The 21,334-nt window shown below is 47.7% G+C and overlaps 1 protein-coding gene across 3 annotated transcripts in view; it reads right to left on the bottom strand.

The window, feature by feature from the left end:
- The window catches only part of DET1 (DET1 partner of COP1 E3 ubiquitin ligase), a 64,555-nt gene extending 47,342 nt beyond the window's left edge, over nucleotides 1-17,213 (bottom strand). For 2 of the 3 annotated variants that reach the window (XM_040414171.1, XM_040414173.1), the window contains exons 1-2: nucleotides 17,128-17,213; nucleotides 13,112-14,217 (exon numbers count right to left, since the gene is read on the bottom strand). In XM_040414171.1, the coding sequence (XP_040270105.1) occupies nucleotides 13,112-14,209 (1,098 nt within the window). In that variant the 5' untranslated portion in view covers nucleotides 14,210-14,217; nucleotides 17,128-17,213. The remainder of the gene's footprint in view (nucleotides 1-13,111; nucleotides 14,218-17,127) is intronic. The other variant, XM_040414172.1, reaches the window with a different exon arrangement.
- Nucleotides 17,214-21,334: the final 4,121 nt, after the last annotated feature.

Here is a 21,334-nt window from a genome sequence, read left to right as displayed (position 1 = left end):
ATTAAATGAAACAGCCAAAACTCAACTGTTCATTGAGTCCATTTGGGCAGGGAGTATTCAACTTGTATATCCACCAGGTCTCCCTCTGGAGGATACGTTTGTCCCAGTCCCCTCCCCTAGGGGGTCTGGTGATTACTTCAATGCCCTTGAATTTAAGGACACTCGTCAGACCATGGTGACATTCGTTCACATGTCTTGCCACAGAGGTGTCCCTTTTGTTCCGGACATCGTTCAAGTGTTCCCCGATATGGCGGCGAAACTCTCTTTTCGTTTTGCCAACGTATTGGGCACCACAGTCGCAAGTGATTAGGTACACCACTCCTGACGTGCGACAGTTGATAAAGCCATTTATGTGATGATTGTACCCATTGTCACGATTAGCGAAAGATTTGCCAGTTTGTACATAAAGGTTCCAGCATAGAGGAAAAAAAACTAAAATCCCGAATTTAATGATATACCTTAAAAAGATCTCAATTGGATCTACTATACACAACACAAAGGACCTACCAGGGGGAACGGTGACTGAGGGGAGGCTTTCATGATTGTGGGTCTTATTCAGCCCGTCTCACAGTGAGACAACAGGGACGATGCCCTGCTGGGGTATATCATACCATCTGAACTGTGAGTTAACACTAAACAATATTGTACTCTGCTTATATTAGCTATGAATAATGTACCGATTTGGGTGTATGATTATTTCTTGCCCAACAGGATGCGGAACACACCTTTGGTCTCAAGGAGCTCTGACCTAGGCACCATAACTACATACGATAGTGTCTGTCCGTGATTGGCCTGGAATGGTGCTATAATGCATATATATTGGCCTTAATACAGCCCCCTGTATCATTTATATGTAGAGCGACCATCTGATTTTGTTTTTGTGACCTGGCTATATGCTAGTATTTATCCTGTTACACTTACACTGTATAGACTAACAGTATTGTATTTAACCTCCTGATGATCCCATAGCATTGTCTAGGGGGAAACGCGTCGAGGTAAACCAGGTGTATGACTACCCTGACTATCTATATGTTTCGTCTGTACTTGTCTTTCTTTCATCCAGCTATTGTTGTACCAATAGCACTCCATTATCCTCACCTCATACCTGGGGCACTCTAGAACAATCCCTGTAGCATCCCTTCAGGGATATTTGAGGGATAGCAGTCTAGGTACGTGGACAGGGGGCCTCCCCCATCAGGAGCCTTCCCTGTGCTGAGGTTGTAGGATAGGGGTAGATATAGGGACAACTATTCCCATACCCCAGGTTATTATTTAGAGCTGGATGAAATTATCGGCCACATATCCTATATGTATTTTTGCATTTTTTGTGTTGTGTATAGTAGATCCAATTGAGATCTTTTTAAGGTATATCATTAAATTCAGGATTTTAGTTTTTTTTTCTCTATGCTGGAACCTTGATATATATTTTCTATACCCCGTGATATCTATGTTTATTGATTCTGATGGAACCCAGTTTGTACATAGTTGCAAAAACTGCAACTGCCACATCTATAGCAGCCCATCAGAGGACCACCCAGCCAAGTTTTGTGGCTGGATGCTCCGGCGAAGTGGCTATGCACCAGACGGTCTCTCAAATTCCTACCCCTCCTATACGTAATGGAGGGGTAGGGCTTAAGGGCATCACCCAGATCTGGGTCCATTAGGAGAGTCTCCCAATGTTTGGAGATAATACTGCAGACTTGACCAGCCGCCGTGTCAAATGTACCTATCACTCTCATGGTGTTCGTGGTCTTCCTCTCTGGGTGATTGGTAGCATGGAGCAAGTCTGTACGTTCTCGAGCTAATGCTTTCTGAAAAGCAATACGCAGAACCTTGTCTGGGGAGCCCCGTTCACGGAACCTTCTGCGTAGGTCACCTGCCTGGTTGATAAATTCTGCATCATTCGAGCAATTACGTCTAAGACGCAGGTATTGCCCTGTGGGGATACCCGTTTCAGGGGACCTGGGTGGTTGCTCTCCCATTTCAACAGGGAATTAGTAGATGTTGGTTTGCGATAGATACAGGTCTCAATTTGCCCTGATGAGCCCTTACGAATTAAGATGTCCAAGAATGGCAGGTGATCTTTCTCAATAACCGATGTAAATCTCAGGTTTATCAAGTTGTTGTTGAGATCAGCCACGAACTCCTGGAAAGACCGTTCTGGCCCGCTCCAGATGACAAAAATGCCATAGATGAAGCGTGACCACAATACTACATTGGTGAGACCGGTCATCGGGGATCACCAAATACCATGGTTTCTTCCCACCAGCCCAGGAGCAGGTTTGCGTACGACGGCGCACAAGAACTGCCCATCGCGGTGCCCCTGAGCTGGTGGAAGTACGTGCCATTAAAAAGGAAACAGTTACGTATTAGTACGAACCGAAGGAGTTCAATAATGAGATCGTTGTGGCTCAAGAACTGTTGACCCCTTGCCCTCAAAAAATGACTAATGGCCGAGATACCTGCTTCATGGGGTATTGAGGAATACAGGGCCTCTACATCGATTGATGCGAGGAACCAGTTATCCTCAATTGAGATGACCTCAAGTTTGGTCAGAAGATCACCAGTGTCCCTGATATATGAAGGGAGACTTTCAACAAATGGTCTCAGCAGTTGATCTATGTAGATCCCACAATTTTGTGAGAGACTACCTACCCCAGACACAATGGGGCGCCCCTTCAGGGGTGACACCCCCTTGTGTATCTTGGGTAGGCAGTAAAATGTTGCCATCACTGGGTGTAGGGGATACAGGTAGTCAAATTCGTTCTGACTAATAAGATGGTTAAGTTTCGCTTTCAACAGAATCTCATGAAGTTCTGCTCTGTATTGTGTAGTGGGGTCCATAGGAATGGATTCGTAATTATTCCTATCTTTCAGGATAGTGAGACACATAGAGCGATATGCAGAGGTGTCCATCACTACCACGTTGCCCCCCTTATCGGACAGCTTGAAAGTGATGGACACCTCCTTTTCCAGATCACTGATGGCCCTCCTCTCTTCTTGCCTACAATTATGTCTAAAGGGAGATGGTTCAAGCATGGTTAAGTCAGCGATCGTGTGTTTAAGAAACACGTCTATACAGGAGATATCCCCCTGTGGTGGCATTCTGCAACTTTTATTCTTCAATTTCGTGAAAGGGCCAAACTCTTTGTTGGATGGTAGCTCGGAATCAAGGTTATAAGAGGGTTTTCACGTCCTCCAAGATCTCCACCGGGATGCCCAGTTCGCGGCTTTCCTTTTTTTGTTGGATTTTAAAATGTTTGTGCCATCTAAATCTGTGCGCAAACAGGTGGAGATCTTTAATCCAATTGAATGTTTCAAAGTTGGAGGTGGGGACAAATGATAGTCCACGGCCGAGTAGTGTAATTTCGGCAGTGGATATGGGTCTAGAAGATAGATTAATCACCTGGTTATTCGTAACTGATGTTATTATGTTGTCGACCCTTGTGTATTCCGATTGCGGAGGAGGTAGTGGGATCCCTGTTCTAAAAAACCTTGTTGGTTGGGTTGGTTACGTGTATAACGTCCACCTCTACATCGGGCTTTAATTTAGCGACGAAACGCGTAGGAATCTATCGCACCGCAGGGAATTAAATCGCTGTGTACCCCCAAGTAGGGTTGTCTAGGGCGTCCAATATTGTTGGGTTAGCTCCTGGACGTGCGGACCCTAGCGCTCTATAGGCCTGGTAGGGATTCTTAGGGACAGCGATTCTCATCTGGACCCTGCCCCACAAGTAACACTGGCTTCTGGGACTGCGCCACTACACCCAGATGTCCGTCACCCACCGGTAAGACTGTTCCCGTTTATTATTTTCTGTGGAATTTATACCTGTGTTGGGGTATTGCGTTACCTTGTTCACATGGGTGTAACCATACTACTGTGGTTTCCCATGGTGATTGTCTATGTTTGGTAATTATGTTGTTTGTGACACGTTTGTGGTGTGCACACTTTTTTGATATTATGTGTTATGTCCGTACTTTTTATCTGAATATTTATTAAACGTTAAGTCTTATAAGGCACTGCTATGGGGGATCTGTGGATGGCACTGCTATGGGGTGGGAGATCTGTGGATGGCACTGCTATGGGGTGGGAGATCTGTGGATGGCACTGCTATGGGGTGGGAGATCTGTGGATGGCACTGCTATGGGGTGGGAGATCTGTGGATGGCACTGCTATGGGGGGGGAGATCTGTGGATGGCACTGCTATGGGGTGGGAGATCTGTGGATGGCACTGCTATGGGGTGGGAGATCTGTGGATGGCACTGCTATGGGGTGGGAGATCTGTGGATGGCACTGCTATGGGGTGGGAGATCTGTGGATGGCACTGCTATGGGGTGGGAGATCTGTGGATGGCATTGCTATGGGGTGGGAGATCTGTGGATGGCACTGCTATGGGGTGGGAGATCTGTGGATGGCACTGCTATGGGGTGGGAGATCTGTGGATGGCACTGCTATGGGGTGGGAGATCTGTGGATGGCACTGCTATGGGGTGGGAGATCTGTGGATGGCATTGCTATGGGGTGGGAGATCTGTGGATGGCACTGCTATGGGGTGGGAGATCTGTGGATGGCACTGCTATGGGGTGGGAGATCTGTGGATGGCACTGCTATGGGGTGGGAGATCTGTGGATGGCACTGCTATGGGGTGGGAGATCTGTGGATGGCACTGCTATGGGGTGGGAGATCTGTGGATGGCACTGCTATGGGGTGGGAGATCTGTGGATGGCACTGTTATGGGGTGGGAGATCTGTGGATGGCACTGCTATGGGGTGGGAGATCTGTGGATGGCACTGCTATGGGGTGGGAGATCTGTGGATGGCACTGCTATGGGGTGGGAGATCTGTGGATGGCACTGCTATGGGGTGGGAGATCTGTGGATGGCACTGCTATGGGGTGGGAGATCTGTGGATGGCACTGCTATGGGGTGGGAGATCTGTGGATGGCACTGCTATGGGGTGGGAGATCTGTGGATGGCACTGCTATGGGGTGGGAAATCTGTGGATGGCACTGCTATGGGGTGGGAGATCTGTGGATGGCACTGCTATGGGGTGGGAGATCTGTGGATGGCACTGCTATGGGGTGGGAGATCTGTGGATGGCACTGCTATGGGGTGGGAGATCTGTGGATGGCACTGCTATGGGGTGGGAGATCTGTGGATGGCACTGCTATGGGGTGGGAGATCTGTGGATGGCACTGCTATGGGGTGGGAGATCTGTGGATGGCACTGCTATGGGGTGGGAGATCTGTGGATGGCACTGCTATGGGGTGGGAGATCTGTGGATGGCACTGCTATGGGGTGGGAGATCTGTGGATGGCACTGCTATGGGGTGGGAGATCTGTGGATGGCACTGCTATGGGGTGGGAGATCTGTGGATGGCACTGCTATGGGGTGGGAGATCTGTGGATGGCACTGCTATGGGGTGGGAGATCTGTGGATGGCACTGCTATGGGGTGGGAGATCTGTGGATGGCACTGCTATGGGGTGGGAGATCTGTGGATGGCACTGCTATGGGGTGGGAGATCTGTGGATGGCACTGCTATGGGGTGGGAGATCTGTGGATGGCACTGCTATGGGGTGGGAGATCTGTGGATGGCACTGCTATGGGGTGGGAGATCTGTGGATGGCAGTGCTATGGGGTGGGAGATCTGTGGATGGCACTGCTATGGGGTGGGAGATCTGTGGATGGCACTGCTATGGGGTGGGAGATCTGTGGATGGCACTGCTATGGGGTGGGAGATCTGTGGATGGCACTGCTATGGGGTGGGAGATCTGTGGATGGCACTGCTATGGGGTGGGAGATCTGTGGATGGCACTGCTATGGGGTGGGAGATCTGTGGATGGCACTGCTATGGGGTGGGAGATCTGTGGATGGCACTGCTATGGGGTGGGAGATCTGTGGATGGCACTGCTATGGGGTGGGAGATCTGTGGATGGCACTGCTATGGGGTGGGAGATCTGTGGATGGCACTGCTATGGGGTGGGAGATCTGTGGATGGCACTGCTATGGGGTGGGAGATCTGTGGATGGCACTGCTATGGGGTGGGAGATCTGTGGATGGCACTGCTATGGGGTGGGAGATCTGTGGATGGCACTGCTATGGGGTGGGAGATCTGTGGATGGCACTGTTATGGGGTGGGAGATCTGTGGATGGCATTGTTATGGGGTGGGAGATCTGTGGATGGCATTGTTATGGGGTGGGAGATCTGTGGATGGCATTGCTATGGGGTGGGAGATCTGTGGATGGCATTGCTATGGGGTGGGAGATCTGTGGATGGCATTGCTATGGGGTGGGAGATCTGTGGATGGCATTGCTATGGGGTGGGAGATCTGTGGATGGCATTGTTATGGGGTGGGAGATCTGTGGATGGCATTGTTATGGGGTGGGGGGGATCTGTGGATGGCATTGTTATGGGGTGGGTGGATCTGTGGATGGCATTGTCATGGGGTGGGGGGATCTGTGGATGGCATTGTTATGGGGTGGGGGGATCTGTGGATGGCATTGTTATGGGGTGGGGGGAATCTGTGGATGGCATTGTCATGGGGTGGGGGGGATCTGTGGATGGCATTGTTATGGGGTGGGGGGGATCTGTGGATGGCATTGTTATGGGGTGGGGGGGATCTGTGGATGGCATTGTTATGGGGTGGGGGGGATCTGTGGATGGAACTGTTATGGGGGGGGGGGGGGGGATCTGTGGATGACACTGCTATATGTCATCCACAGATCCCCCTCATAACAGTGTCCCCCAATACACCGGCCCTCTGCTCACCGAAGTATTTATAAACATGAATCCTTATCCTGTTATTAAGTTTAACTAACGCTGCGCTCTCCCATGTTCCCATGTTCCCCTCTATCCCCACAGCACTTACGAACAAGCTTCAATAGCAGGCAGAGCGGACGGCAGCAGTAACGTCACTCACTGACCTTGCGCGCGTCTGCTCCGCCTGCTTCATTCATAAAGTGGGAGGAGCAGGCGCGCGACGTCAGTGAGTAACGTTACTGCTGCCGTCCGCTTTGCCTGCTATTGAAGCTTGTTCGTAAGTGCTGTGGGGATAGAGGGGAACATGGGAACATGGGAGAGCGCAGCGTTAGTTCAACTTAATAACAAGATAAGGATTCATGTTTATAAATACTTCGGTGAGCGGCGGGGCCCGGTGTAAGAGTACAGTGACTGCACCGGGCCCCGCCCCTAGTTCTGGACTCCAGCCCCTCCTCTCTCCCAGCTCATACATCGCAGTCTGCAATGCTGTAGCATCGCAGACTGTGATGTAAAATGGAAGCATTCGCCCCATAAGACGCAGGGGCATTTTCCCCCCACTTTTGGGGGGAAAAAGTCTGTCTTATGGCGCAAAAAATACGGTAATAACCAGGGCTGTGGAGTCGGAGTCGAGGAGTCGGAGTCGGGGGAAATTTTGGGTACCTGGAGTCGGAGTCGGCAAACAATGCACCGACTCCGACTCCTACTAAATTTAGATTGGAATAAAAAAAAAAAAAAGCAAGTTTAAATGTCCCAATTCACAAAAAGTTATAATTAATGACTTCTCTACTGTAAGAATAAAGACCAATGCATGCAGTGCCTCACGTAACCGCAAAACGAACACGTTAAGTGACCGTGAAGAAGCTTTTCATGTGCTTCACTATATGGCACGCAACGCACAATTAGGAGCTGCAATACTTATACTTTCCGTAGTGTTGTGTTCTGCTTTTACAGGGAATGCAGCGTCCATGTGTAACCTAGCCTCTCACTGATAAGGGATTAAATAAATGTGTTTTTTGCAGGACTAGAGAGTGAGACACTTGTATAAGTGAAGGGAATGGAGGGCCAATAGTTCAAGAATGAAGCTGTAAACCATTGGAAAAACTGCTGTCATTTAGCTAAGGCTATAAAAACTTGTAAACTCTGATTGTTAGCTTAAACTTTAAACATGACTATGGGATTCTCCTAGGAAAATCATGTTTTAGAATAAATGCCCCTTCCTGGATCCTCATTTGTTTTTATTGTGTTTGTCTTTTGCTTAAACTGTGCAATACAGTAGACTGTTGGCTTCCCAGCCAGTAGTCCTGTGGTAGGTTGCGTTTCTTTCCCTCAAGGAATGTATAAAATACATTCGCATATTAATACAGAGGAGTCGGAGTCGGAAGTACATAAAACTGAGGAGTCGGAGTCGGAACATTTATCTACCGACTCCACAGCCCTGGTAATAACTATTTTTGTAGGTATTACTATGTATTATAAAAGTAGAGAAATTAAAACTTTGAAACTTGCAAATCTTTCAAATTTTTTTGCAAATTTGGTAAATATTTTTTTATAAATAAAAATAAATTTTTTTGACTCCATTTTACCAGTGTCATGAAGTACAATATGTGACGAAAAAACTATCTCAGAATGGCCTGGATAAGTCAAAGCGTGTTAAAGTTATCACCACAAAGTGAAACATGTCAGATTTGCAAAAAATGGCCTGGGCAAGAAGGTGAAAACAGGCCCGGGGTTGAAGGGGTTAATAACTATTAGCCCCCCTTAGGGCCTAGAACCTGGGATCTTTTCATCCCTTGTTCTATTCAACCTAATAGAGCTCTATTAGGGTCAATAGGACCTCACACTCTCCCTGCTGCCCTGTGCATAGTACACACAGCAGCAGGGAGCTTACCATAGCAGCCAGGGCTTCAGTAGCATCCTGGCTGCCATGCTGGGGCTGCGATCACAAGCTGCCACTACATCACCAATGAATGAAGGGGAGGGGACCCTGTGGCCACTGCCACAATGATTATAATACTGTGGGGATTGGGGGGGGGGGGGGGGCCTCACTGCTTCACCAATGTTTTTAGTACTGGGGGTGGGGGGGGCGCACTGCACCCCCAATGAAGAGAAGTAACCTCTTAATATAAATACAGGAGGCGGGTGCCGGCGGCAGAATCACATAGCCTGCACCCGACCTCTATGACAGGGCACTGCGATCCACGGCAGTTAACCCCTCAGGTGCGGCTCCTGAGGGGTTAACTGCCACAGATCGCAGCGCCCTGTCATAGAAGCCTCCTGTATTTGTATTAATGGGTGAGTTATAATTGGTGGCGCAGTGGCCACAGCCCCTCCCCTCCTCCGCCCCTCTCTCTTCTTATTGGTGGCGGAAGCGGCACGGGGGGGGGGGGGGAATTAGAGACTCATTCTCCCCTGTACCGCTGAGAAAAACATGGCACGCGCTGAGAGCAGCGTGCGCAATTTTCTCTGATACTAGGCTACGCAGCAGTGCAGCCTAGTATCGGTTAATGTCAAATCCCAGTATCGAATCGATACCGGTACAAAAGTGTCAATTGGGTATCGATAATTCGATACCCGCTACAACCCTAGTTGGAGTTCCCGATTGCCATACCTGTAATAGAATGTATAGGATCTGCCACATGAAGGTGGTTGCCAGTAACGTGAGACTATGCGAGTCTCACGCATGCAGAACTGTAATGCAGAATGAATATGAACCTGGACTCATTCTGGATTGCGGGTTCGGATTCGTCTTGTAATACAGTTTTGAATGGGCCGCGACCAACAGTACATGAATCTAAAAGATTCAGATTCGTCTAAGAGTGGACAAATCCGAATCTACCAACACTAATGTGGTCGTGTGTTTTCTTGTGTTTCACATGCATTTCTGTTCTAGCAGCTATTTGCGGCTATTTACTGGCCCTAGAGAGACAGTTAAAGGGAACCTGTCACCAGGATTTTGGGTATAGAGCTGAGGACATGGGTTGCTAGATGGCCGCTAGCACATCCGCAATACCCAGTCCCCATAGCTCTGTGTGCTTTTATTGTGTAAAAAAAACGATTTGATACATATGCAAATTAACATAAAAGAGTCATATCTTACTTGTGTGACCAGAGAAGAGTCATATTTTCAAGCTCTGACTCATCTCAGGTTAATTTGCATATTTATCAAATCTGCTTTTTTACACAATAAAAGCACACAGAGCTATGGGGACTGGGTATTGCGGATGTGCTAGCGGCCATCTAGCAACCCATGTCCTCAGCTCTATACCCAAAATCCTGGTGACAGGTTCCCTTTAAACCTTTAGGATAAAGCTGGATTTACACGGGCCGACTGAGTGGCCGATTGTCGGGAAGGAAGCGTTCCTTCCCGACATTCGGCTACTTGTTCAGTGAAGGAGACCATGCATCTACATGCAGAGATCTCCTTCACTGTATGAGGAGGATGGATTTATATAGCGATCAGTCATCTTTATACAGAATCATGGTTTCTGAGCAGCAGATCGCTGTTTAGACCACACGATTTGCTGCCCAAAAGCCATAATCTGCATGAATGACAGGATCACCCAAAGAACGAGCGTTTCGCTAGTTCATCGGGAGGTCGCCGGTACATTTACATGGCCAGATTGTTGGGAACCACTGTTCGCAGCAACGGTCGTTCCCGATAATCCGTCCGATTCTCGGGCCGTGTAAATGCACAGTAAGTACACACAATATGTAATCCGCGGTGGAAAAATCTGCGATAAATCCATGGCAAAATCTGCATGAGTTACATGTGGATTTTTCATGGATTTTGCTGTGCATTTACCGGGGATTGCACAGTGTGAAATCTGCATCATGAATTGAAATGTTACAGATTTAATACCTGAACCAAAGGTCAATTCTTCTCAGAATCTCACCCACGTTGCTGGTACTATAAAATACTGCAGATGTGCCACACACAAATCTGCAGCGACCCATCTGCAACTTTTCAGCTCCATGTGGATCTAGGCAACCCAAAGATCTGTAGAACCGGGGTCCACAGTCTGAGTGGTCGTAGATTTAGGAGTCTGAATGGAGCAGGGGTCGGGGCATTTGCACTGTGTAGTGTCCCACTAGGTAAATGTGGGCACTACACAAGGGCTAATATGACCATTGTAATTTATATGATGTTTTATGTACATTTTCCTGCTTTAAAGGGACACTGATAGGCCAAATCAGCATATATAGTTAGATATATCACATTACAGGTCTTATACAGTCTTTTAAAAGCATATAAGTATCCCCCCTGTCCACCTTATAAAGAGCGAAATATAAAGTTTTATAACCTGCTTCTCCGTTCAGCAATCTGCCCAAGGGGCGGCGTTTCATGTGAAAATGCGCCCAGCCAGCCTTCCCAACTGCCGTTCTTAAGCCCCACCTAGCTCATCATTATTCACTTCGCTGGGCGGCGGCTAGAACTCTCCCCAGTCCCGATCCTGCGCCTGCTCAATTCAATCCTCCGGGCATCGTTCATGCCCAATCTTCTGCGCCTGCGCCCCGCCGTGCCGTTAGATCGCGCCTGCGTACACACACCAGCCTGCGTCTTCGAAGACGCAGGCTGGTGTGTGTACGCAGGCGCGATCTAACGGCACGGCGGGGCGCAGAAGATTGGGCATGAACGATGCCCGGAGGATTGAATTGAGCAGGCGCAGGATCGGGACTGGGGAGAGTTCTAGCCGCCGCCCAGCGAAGTGAATAATGATGAGCTGGGTGGGGCTTAAGAACGGCAGTTGGGAAGGCTGGCTGGGCGCATTTTCACATGAAACGCCGCCCCTTGGGCAGATTGCTGAACGGAGAAGCAGGTTATAAAACTTTATATTTCGCTCTTTATAAGGTGGACAGGGGGGATACTTATATGCTTTTAAAAGACTGTATAAGACCTGTAATGTGATATATCTAACTATATATGTTGTTTTGGCCTGTCAGTGTCCCTTTAAATGTGTATCAGGCCTGTTAGGGTGTAGTTCCTCCTCCTAGACAGTATAGGGAGCTAGGGAACCCCTAATATATATAGTTAGGCCCAGACAGGAAGAGAGTAGTGTAGTCCAGGAGGCTAGTGAGTGCAGTCTAGCCTGCCTGAGGTTCTTGAGCCAGAGTTAGCTCAGAAGTTATTACCAGGGGAAGAGTTACCTCCTGAGAAACCTGCAGTTCCTACCAAGTACAGTACAGAGCAGAGCAGAAGTGTTTCCAGCCAGACAAGAGAGCTGAAGGGCAGAAGGATCTATCTAATGCAAGGAGATATATACCTGAGGAAGTTTCTTTACCAAGGATAAAGCCACCAATAGGGCATACGGGCCTTGGGATTAAGACAGACAGGAGTTCTGAGGAATAGTGCACAGGATTTCTGAGGAAAAGGTGCAGCCTGATCTGTGAGTGTGTTTAACCCTCTGAGTATCTTGCAAGAACATTGTGCCTGCCATTTATAAAAGCCTGCTTGTGATTTGCTTCTGTCATATGGAACTGAACCTAAAAGAACTGCAAATAGTTAACTGTTCCAGTAAAGAAAGTTTTGGTTCACTACAAACTGTGTTCCTCAGTTCTTACTACTGTAAATCGGTGTGCCACCGTTACAGGCACGGGCGTCACGAATCTTAAAGAGATCTTGCCACCGGCACATTAATCCTGCAACACCCAGGGCACCTCAGCTACCACCGGCCTGGTCCCTATACACAGAGAGTGCCCCAGAGGACCCCTGTGCCAGCCTCTCCATCACTGCTGTACGCCTGCCCAGGGTTTCCCTACAAACTGTGAGCAACCAAGAGCAACCCTCGTTTGCCTAAGTAACCGTGACCTCACTATCGCAATGCCCTGCAGGACTGCAAACTGCAACTGCACCCCCAAACCTATGGGACTGACAGAGATACCTGTGCACTACATTCAGCTCTCTCCCTCCATGTGCTTGATCATCAGTCAATTAAACCTACTTCTCACTGCGGTCATGTAGTGAGGAGAAATGGGGAGACTGGAATCCCAATGCTAGTGATCAGTGGAGGTCCCAGTAGCGAGGCATGATCAGACATTAAGGGACACATTTATGAAGACCGAAGTTTTAGTCGCCGGTCTTAATAAACCTCTAAGCTGACGGTGGATCCGCCATAGTCATAAAGAGGCGCCGGCCTCTCCATAACTTCAGCGGACCCTCCGCCAGTTCTAAATGTAAGATAGCTTCCTAGACCGGGCTGCCCACTTCTTTAGACCTGGCGTGAGCGGGGAGAAGTCGCAACATAAGCGTATTTCAGCTTCACAATTGACCCCCTAAATGTCAATTGTGGGAAAACACCCCTTTAAATAAATTGTTACCACCCCCCACAAAAGTAATTTAGGAATTTCTTTATACCTGTACCTGTGATGGGTCGTTGACCCGTAAAGTCACCACATCCTCACTGGTATACTTGATAAATAGGTGGCTTTCATCCAGTAGTTGCATTTTCCACATTCGGAGCTGTCTCAACTGATCAAAATACTGGAAAAAACGCCTTTTGGCCATAGCACTTCCATCTCGCTCTGCCCGTCTCCACAAGTACACCAGAAGTCTGTGCTTCAACGAATTAATAAATGGCTCTTTGTATAAGTTTGCCATTCCAGTTTGAGTTTCACGTTGAACTTCGGGGTACACGGCTGACAATATTAAAAGGTCGTCCTCGTAGCAGAATCGTCCTATCGTCCGTACATCAATGAAGGTGCCTTCTGCGGTCACCTGAAAAACGTGAATTGTTTGCTGCTGCACAGAGAGAATAGCTAAAATGTTTTTATACAAGTACAGGCCTTGGTTGTGCGAGAGGATGATTTTGTCACATTTAAAGGTCCTTGTGTCGCAGAGTCTGCCTGTGTGCAGGTCTATGATGTGAAGGGAATAGTCCTCTAGTGGGGATCGTGGGTTGGGAGTCACAGACTCGCTGTTACGATAAATTTCATAAAAAGGTGGATATGGTTCCTCGGGCAGATAGGCTGCTGACCCCACAATGACATAGCGACAGTCATCAGTGAATAAGCTGCATTCTCTGTTCAAGTGCTCCCCGTTTGAAGCCACATTAGTGATATGGAGGAGAACAAAAAAGCGCTCAAATAACCGGCCTCGGATGTTCACAGACCTCTGATCGTTAGAGTTGGCCAAGATTTCGCCTTCGTATCCATTTAAAAGGTCTTCAGCTGCCTGGCAGCCTTGATATTCATAAATCTCTAAGGAGGTCTGATCTGAGGAGAAGGCAATAAAGTATCTCCCGTCAGGGGAGAATTTGCGCAGAAAACAAGGTGGCTTTTCCACGTTGACCACCGTGTAGTTAGGAAAGACATTCTGATGGAAGATGCGAACTTGGTGCCAGTGAGAACCTGGCTTCCCAGAACTGATTTTCCGACGTTCGAGGCGATGGATTACATTTTGGTTCTGAATTCTCCTAGGTCTAATTGTAGGGGTGTCAGGATCCATCTTAAACATAACTTCATCTGTAAAAAAATATATATATATATAATTAATAAAATCAACATCTGAACAATGCAGCAGCTACGTCCCAAGAGACAGTTCCTGACAGTTCCTGACCGTTCCTGACCGTTCCTAACCTGTCACGTTGAACATGTTATAGAGCAGGAGGAGCTGAGCAGATTGATATATAGTTTTATGGGAAAAGATTCAGTAAAACTTGTATTTTATTCATCTAAATTCCTGCTTATTTTGAGCTTTGCAGTCCAGGAGGCGGTCCTACCAGTGACTGACAGCTTCCCTCTGGGACTGTGTATACAGACATAGCTGTCAATCACTGATAGGACCGCCTCCGTGACTGCAAAGCTCAAAATAAGCAGGAATTTAGATGAATAAAATACAAGTTTTACTGAATCTTTTCCCATAAAACTATCTATCCATCTGCTCAGCTCCTCCTGCTCTATAACATGATGCCTGCAGATTACACTGCATTTTCGTGGTGACAAGTTCCCTTTAAAACAGATTCTGTCTCTCAAATTAAAAGACATATAATGTAAGACTGGGGTCGGTAAACTACAACTCCTACCATGCTCCATTCATTTCTATGGATCGTGGAAGCACTCGTCTCTCCACATTCAACTGTTATATCACTGTTCTTAGAGTGGCGACACAGTTGAACGCTGCGGAGGGGCAGGGGAGATGCACCTCCCTACCCTGTTCCTCTGATAGGCTACAGGCACTAGGCCAGAGGCCGATGCAGGTGGCACAATGACGTCGCCGGGCAGCGTACAGCGCTGAAAGAGGCCTGCATCGCGTCGCTGAAAGCAGCATGGAGGTAAGTGTTTATTTTTTTCATTTACACTATGCTGTTGCCCAGTATAGGGAAGGGGGAGAGGAGCACTATGTGGGCATCCAATGGGAAGCATTTTATACTGGCACACAATATGTGTGAACTATGGGGGTGGGAAGGAGCACTACAGGGGCATTTTATACTGGCACACATTATGTGTGAACTATGGGGGTGGGAAGGAGCACTACAGGGGCATTTTATACTGGCACACATTATGTGTGAACTATGGGGGTGGGAAGGAGCACTACAGGGGCATTTTATACTGGCATACATTATGGGGGCACTATGGGGGTGGGAAGGAGCACTACAGGGGCATTTTATACTGGCACACATTATGGGGGCACTATGGGGGTGGGAAGGAGCACTACAGGGGCATTTTATACTGGCACACATTATGGGGGCACTATGGGGAAGGGGGAGAGGAGCATTATGGGGGCACCCACTTGTGTTTTGTATTGATGTATGTAATGTTAGAAGGGCATAGGTTAGGTTGAGAACTTGGCATGGGGGGTGGGGTACATTCTTTGTGTCTGCCCATGCCTCCAGTGTTTGCACTATGTAGGCATATAATAACCAAAGGTATTCATGTAAAAAAAAAAATAGAATAGTGAAGTTGAGCTCAGTATTTTATAGAGGAAGCAAAAAAAAAAAAATAATCATATATAAATAAAAGGTATACCACCGTATACCGCACCGCAGAGGCCAAAAGGACACTTTCTATCCCTGTCTGGTGAAGGGGGGGGCCTATGGATACATCCATATTGTGAATGCACCCTGAAGACCACCTGCACACGTTGCAGAATATGTGCGGTTTTTCAGCGGCGAAGAAAACCTGCAGCGTAGTACAGAACCAGCAAAGCATCTGGGATTACACAGATCTCATGTACATCTCAGTGCGGAAATGGACCTGCATTGCCGATTTCCACATGGTCAGACTATCAATTAGGTTTGCGGTTATAGCTGTGGATTTCACCCTTTTCAATGTTAGGACGAGATCTGCAGCAAATCCGCTGTTAGACGTTTTGGTGCGGATATGCTGCAGAAAGGCACATAAACCCCCTCGGAAATTCTTGTTCTCCTGGGAGATTAGCCGCCATTGGAGATGGCGGTCTTCACCGCTCTCCCCACTGAATACACATTCAGCCAAGGCGAGGATGGGTGTGTATGGGAGAGAGCGGTCAGCGTATACATCGTCTGTCTGACAGCAGTGAAAAACTATGGCCGCCCCAAAAATAAAATCTCACCAATGAGCAGCAAAGAATGTAATGCTGGTTTCCACATGTGCGGAGATATCTCCCACACAGCTTCCGTGGCGCCCTAGGACAGGTCGTCCAGCCTGACAACCGCTGCAAAACGGAACATTGTCATTCACGTCAGATTTAGGGGACGGATTTGTATTAAAGTGCACTTTATAACGGTATGTGCACTGGAGCAGGTAGTGTTCACAGTAACGGTGACCCATGCACTACGTCCACTATGGGCGCCACTTCTACAATGGCCACACGCCATAGTGGTCATATGGGCAGGAGATGGGCAGTTCTTCTCATAACACAAGTCATAGAACACAATGGGGTGGTGCTGTGAGGCAACTTTCTGCTTTACTTTGTCTTTTTTTATTTTATTTCAGTAGGTCTTTTTGCTGTCAGTGAATGGGACTCCCCATACAGCACTAACATGGGGTATGCCATATGTACCCTCCAAAAATCACCTATAGCAGCACAAAGGTCCTACCCTGTGCTTGAAACAATGTATCTACTAATGTAAATACACCGTATCAGCTCACAGGGGGCAGCCTGGTGTGAACACAGCCCTGGGACCTATCATGCGGTATACCTTACTTTATACAGTGTGAGGAGGCCACATGGCGGCACCGGGGCAGCCACAGGCATCTCCACCACAAAGTAGCTGTAAACTCTGACTGTGACATCAGCAGACAGCTGATAACCAATATCCGCTTTCTAACCGGAGCCGTACATGTACAGAGAGCTCACTGCAGTGACCAGACACCACGTACTAACACACCCTGCCGGTAAGTGACAGCGCTCAGCACTGATCATTCCAGCGCTAGCAGCCCCCGGGTACTCACCGTTCAGGACCGTGCATGCGCAGACTTACTCTCGCGTTGCCTCAACTAACTATGCAAAACGCGAAACTCTTCCACGCATGCTCAGTAGTGCGCTGGTAACAAGTGTCCGTATGCGCCTGCGCAGATGGGTATTGCCACCCGGGGCAGGCCCTTGCATGGTCTGCGCGTGCGCTTTTCTCATGCCGCTTGCCTATGTGGTGTCGTGTTCTGTGTAGAAGGTTGCGATTCTTTGTGGCGTCTGTTCCCACCCGGAGACTCAGGAATGTTCACACGTTACAGTGTGCAGCTTTCTAACAGCAACAAAAAAAAAAAAAAACGTTTTGCAAAGGAAAAGATACAGCTTACAAAACTATAGTTTTTCATGGAGAAATCCGGGGATGGGATGCCAGATTTATTTTTATTTTTTTATTTTTTTAAGGTTACAGGAGTTGTGGAAGGGAAGCTAATATAATAATAATACGTATTCTCACCGTCCCGAACACCGCCTGTGTCACTGCCCCTCCCTGTACTCAGGCCGCTGTGATGGTGTACACGTCTGTATACCACACGTGGCCGATGAGGCCTTCCGTTAGCGGCAGTGGTCACCAGGAACATCACTGCTGCAGGAGGATGGAATGGAAGGGCTTTGGATATCGAGTACAAGTTTTTATTATTTTGATGTCTTCCCTGCCTTTAAAGAGGTTTTCCGAGATTATTTTTTTTACTGATGACCTATTCTCTGGATAGGTCATAAGTATCTGATCAGTGGGGGTCAGACACCTGGGAACCCCGCTGATTAGCTGTTTGAGAAGGCAGCGGTGAGAGGCGGATTGGCCATAGACCTTACAGGGACATTTCCCGGTGGGCCGATGCCTCGGGGGCCGCCCAAGCCTTCCTCATTGATGCTGGCCAGGTACATAATTAGCTCTCAGTGGTGATTAAGAGTTGTTTTCGACCCAGGCAGGCCCCCTGATATGAGCCTCGGAGCATTGCCCTGCACTGAATCGTGAAGGGCAAGTTTTTTTTTTCTGGAGATTCGTTAACATACTTGGCTTTTTTATTTACGATGGCACACTGCCAGACGGAGGCTCTCGCCTTGCAGTGTTCCCAATGACGTCACCGGCACTGATCGGTAGCCATTAGCGCTGCTAAACGACTAGGGCAGCGCTAAAGCCCGTCCATTAGTGCAGGTGATGTCACCGGGCTCACTGCGAAGCGGAAGTCTCCGCCTAGCTTACCCATGGAGAGCTCGGTACGTCACCGGATCTCCAGAAAAAGCCCTTGCGAGATTCAGGGCAAGGGAGAGAGAGTATCGGAGCATGAAATGCTCATCTCAGAGGGGCTGAGTAGGAGAAGATGGGGATATGTCCAGGTTGAGCCCTGAACCTGAAGGGAACCTGTCACCTGGATTTTGTGTATAGAGCTGAGGACATGGGCTGCTAGATCGCCGCTAGTACATCCGCAATACCCAGTCCCCATAGCTCTCTGTGCTTTTATTGTGTCAATTTTATATATATGTAAATGAGGCTATTAACGTTTTCGGAGCCCAGCCACGCCCACTGTGAAGGAGCCCAGCACCGCCCCGCATACTCCGAATCTCCTCCGTGCTCCCCAACTTCACAAAGCTAGAGCACCGTAATCTCGCGATGCGTGAGCTAGCGCATGTGCAGTGTCGGCATAGTGTTCCTTCCCTGTGCTGGCATCAGCCTCAAGGAATGAACTGTGCATGCGCTAGCTCACGCATTGCGAGATTACGCCGCTATAGCTTTGTGACGTCGGTGAGCAAGGAGGAGATTTGGAGGATGCGGGGCGGTGCTGGGCTCCTTCACAGTGGGCGTGGCTGGGCTCAGAGTGAGAGAAGGCTGGACTCATCTCTGAAGCATGGAGGAGACAAGACTCATCTAAGGTTCATTTACATATCTATACAATCGTTTTTTTTTACACAATAAAAGCACAGAGAGCTGTAAGGACTGGATATTGTGAATGTGCTAGCGGCGATCTAGCAGCCCATGTCCTCAGCTCTATACCCAAAATCCAGGTGACAGGTTCCCTTTAACGCTGTGAGAGTCAGAGACTCATGTATAGAGTTGAGCGAACCCGAACTGTAAAGTTCGGGTTCATACCGAACTTTAGGTTTTTCAGCACCCGAACCGGATCATTTACGTAAAAGTTCGGGTTCGGTGCTCTCTTGGCGCTTTTTGAAAGGCTGCACAGCAGCCAATCAACAAGCGTCATACTACTTGCCCCAAAAGGCCATCACCGCCATGCCTACTATTGGCATGGCTGTGATTGTCCAACTGCAGCATGTGACCCAGCCTCTATTTAAGCTGGAGTCACGTAGCGCCGCCCATCACTCTGCTCAGATTAGTGTAGGGAGAGGCTGCAGCTGCTGTGAGGGAGAGATCAGGGAGCGATCTTATCAAGAACTGCTTTTTTTACTCAGCAATCTACAGCAAATGTGTTTTGTGGGTGCAGTGTACAATATTTTTAAGCCTGCCCTGAGCCAACTACTGCTGAAAACGAACTTTTTTTACTTCTGTTTGTCAATATCAATACATAATCGGCAGCCATTTTATGCAGCGATAGTGCACCAGCACAGGCTATCTGCATGTCTGCAAGTCCAGAAATACAGCTTTTTGCTTACTGGGGTTAAAAGATTTTATTTTTTTCATATAGTGCACATCTAGGATTAGACGTGCATAAGTGAGTGTCACATTTAGGCCAGAAATACATCTTTTTGCTTACTGGGGTGAAAAAAACGTCTAATATACTGCATATCTGGGATTAGACATGCATAAGTGACTGTCACATTTAGTCCAGAAATACATCTTTTTGCTTACTGGGGTGAAAAAACCCTCTAATATACTGCACATCTGGGATTAGACCTGCATAAGTGACTGTCACATTTAGGCCAGAAATACATCTTTTTGCTTACTGGGGTGAAAAAAACCCTCTAATATACTGCACATCTGGGTTTAGACGTGCATAAGTGACTGTCACATTTAGGCCAGAAATACATCTTTTTGCTTACTGGGGTGAAAAAAACCTCTAATATACTGCACATCTGGGATTAGACGTGCATAAGTGACTGTCACATTTAGGCCAGAAATACATCTTTTTGCTTACTGGGGTGAAAAAACCCTCTAATATACTGCACATCTGGGATTAGATATGCATAAGTGACTTTCACATTTAGGCCAGAAATACATCTTTTTGCTTACTGGGGTGAAAAAACCCTCTAATATACTGCACATCTGGGATTAGATATGCATAAGTGACTTTCACATTTAGGCCAGAAATACATCTTTTTGCTTACTGGGGTGAAAAAACCCTCTAATATACTGCACATCTGGGTTTAGACGTGCATAAGTGACTGTCACATTTAGGCCAGAAATACATCTTTTTGCTTACTGGGGTGAAAAAACCCTCTAATATACTGCACATCTGGGATTAGATATGCATAAGTGACTTTCACATTTAGGCCAGAAATACATCTTTTTGCTTACTGGGGTGAAAAAACCCTCTAATATACTGCACATCTGGGATTAGACGTGCATAAGTGAGTGTCACATTTTGGCCAGAAATACATCTTTGTGCTTACTGGGGTGAAAAAACCCTCTAATATACTGCACATTTGGGATTAGACATGCATAAGTGACTGTCACATTTAAGCCAGAAATACATCTTTGTGCTTACTTGGGTGAAAAAACCCTCTGATATACTGCACATCTGGGATTAGACGTGCATAAGTTACTGTGAAATTTAGGCCACAAATACCGCTGTCATATAGAGTTAAAAAAAATATTAAATAATTGAGTGCAATACCCTACATCAGGGTTTTTATTGGCGGTTAATTATTTTTAACAGACTTAACAACTTTTTACTTTGCTTTGTGAACGCTAACTATGAGGCAAACATCTAATAAGGGACGCGGTCGTGGTGGTGGTGTTGGTGGAGCCTCTGGTGCAGGGAGAGGACGTGGCCGTTCTGCCACAGCTACACATCCTACTGAAACTACTACCTCAGGTCCCAGTAGCCACCAGAAACTACAGCGATATTTGGTCGGGCCTAATGCCGTTCTAAGGATGGTAAGGCCTGAGCAGGTACAGGCGCTAGTCAATTTGGTGGCCGACAGTGGATCCAGCACGTTCACATTATCTCCCACCCAGTCTTCTGCAGAAAGCGCACAGGTGGCGCCTGAAACCCATGCCCATCAGTCTGTCACATC

This window comes from Bufo bufo, chromosome 1 (genome assembly GCF_905171765.1).
Source record: "Bufo bufo chromosome 1, aBufBuf1.1, whole genome shotgun sequence".
Taxonomy (NCBI): domain Eukaryota; kingdom Metazoa; phylum Chordata; class Amphibia; order Anura; family Bufonidae; genus Bufo; species Bufo bufo.
The sequence above is the reverse complement of the archived record's forward strand: the minus strand, read 5'-3'. Positions and strand labels throughout refer to the sequence as shown.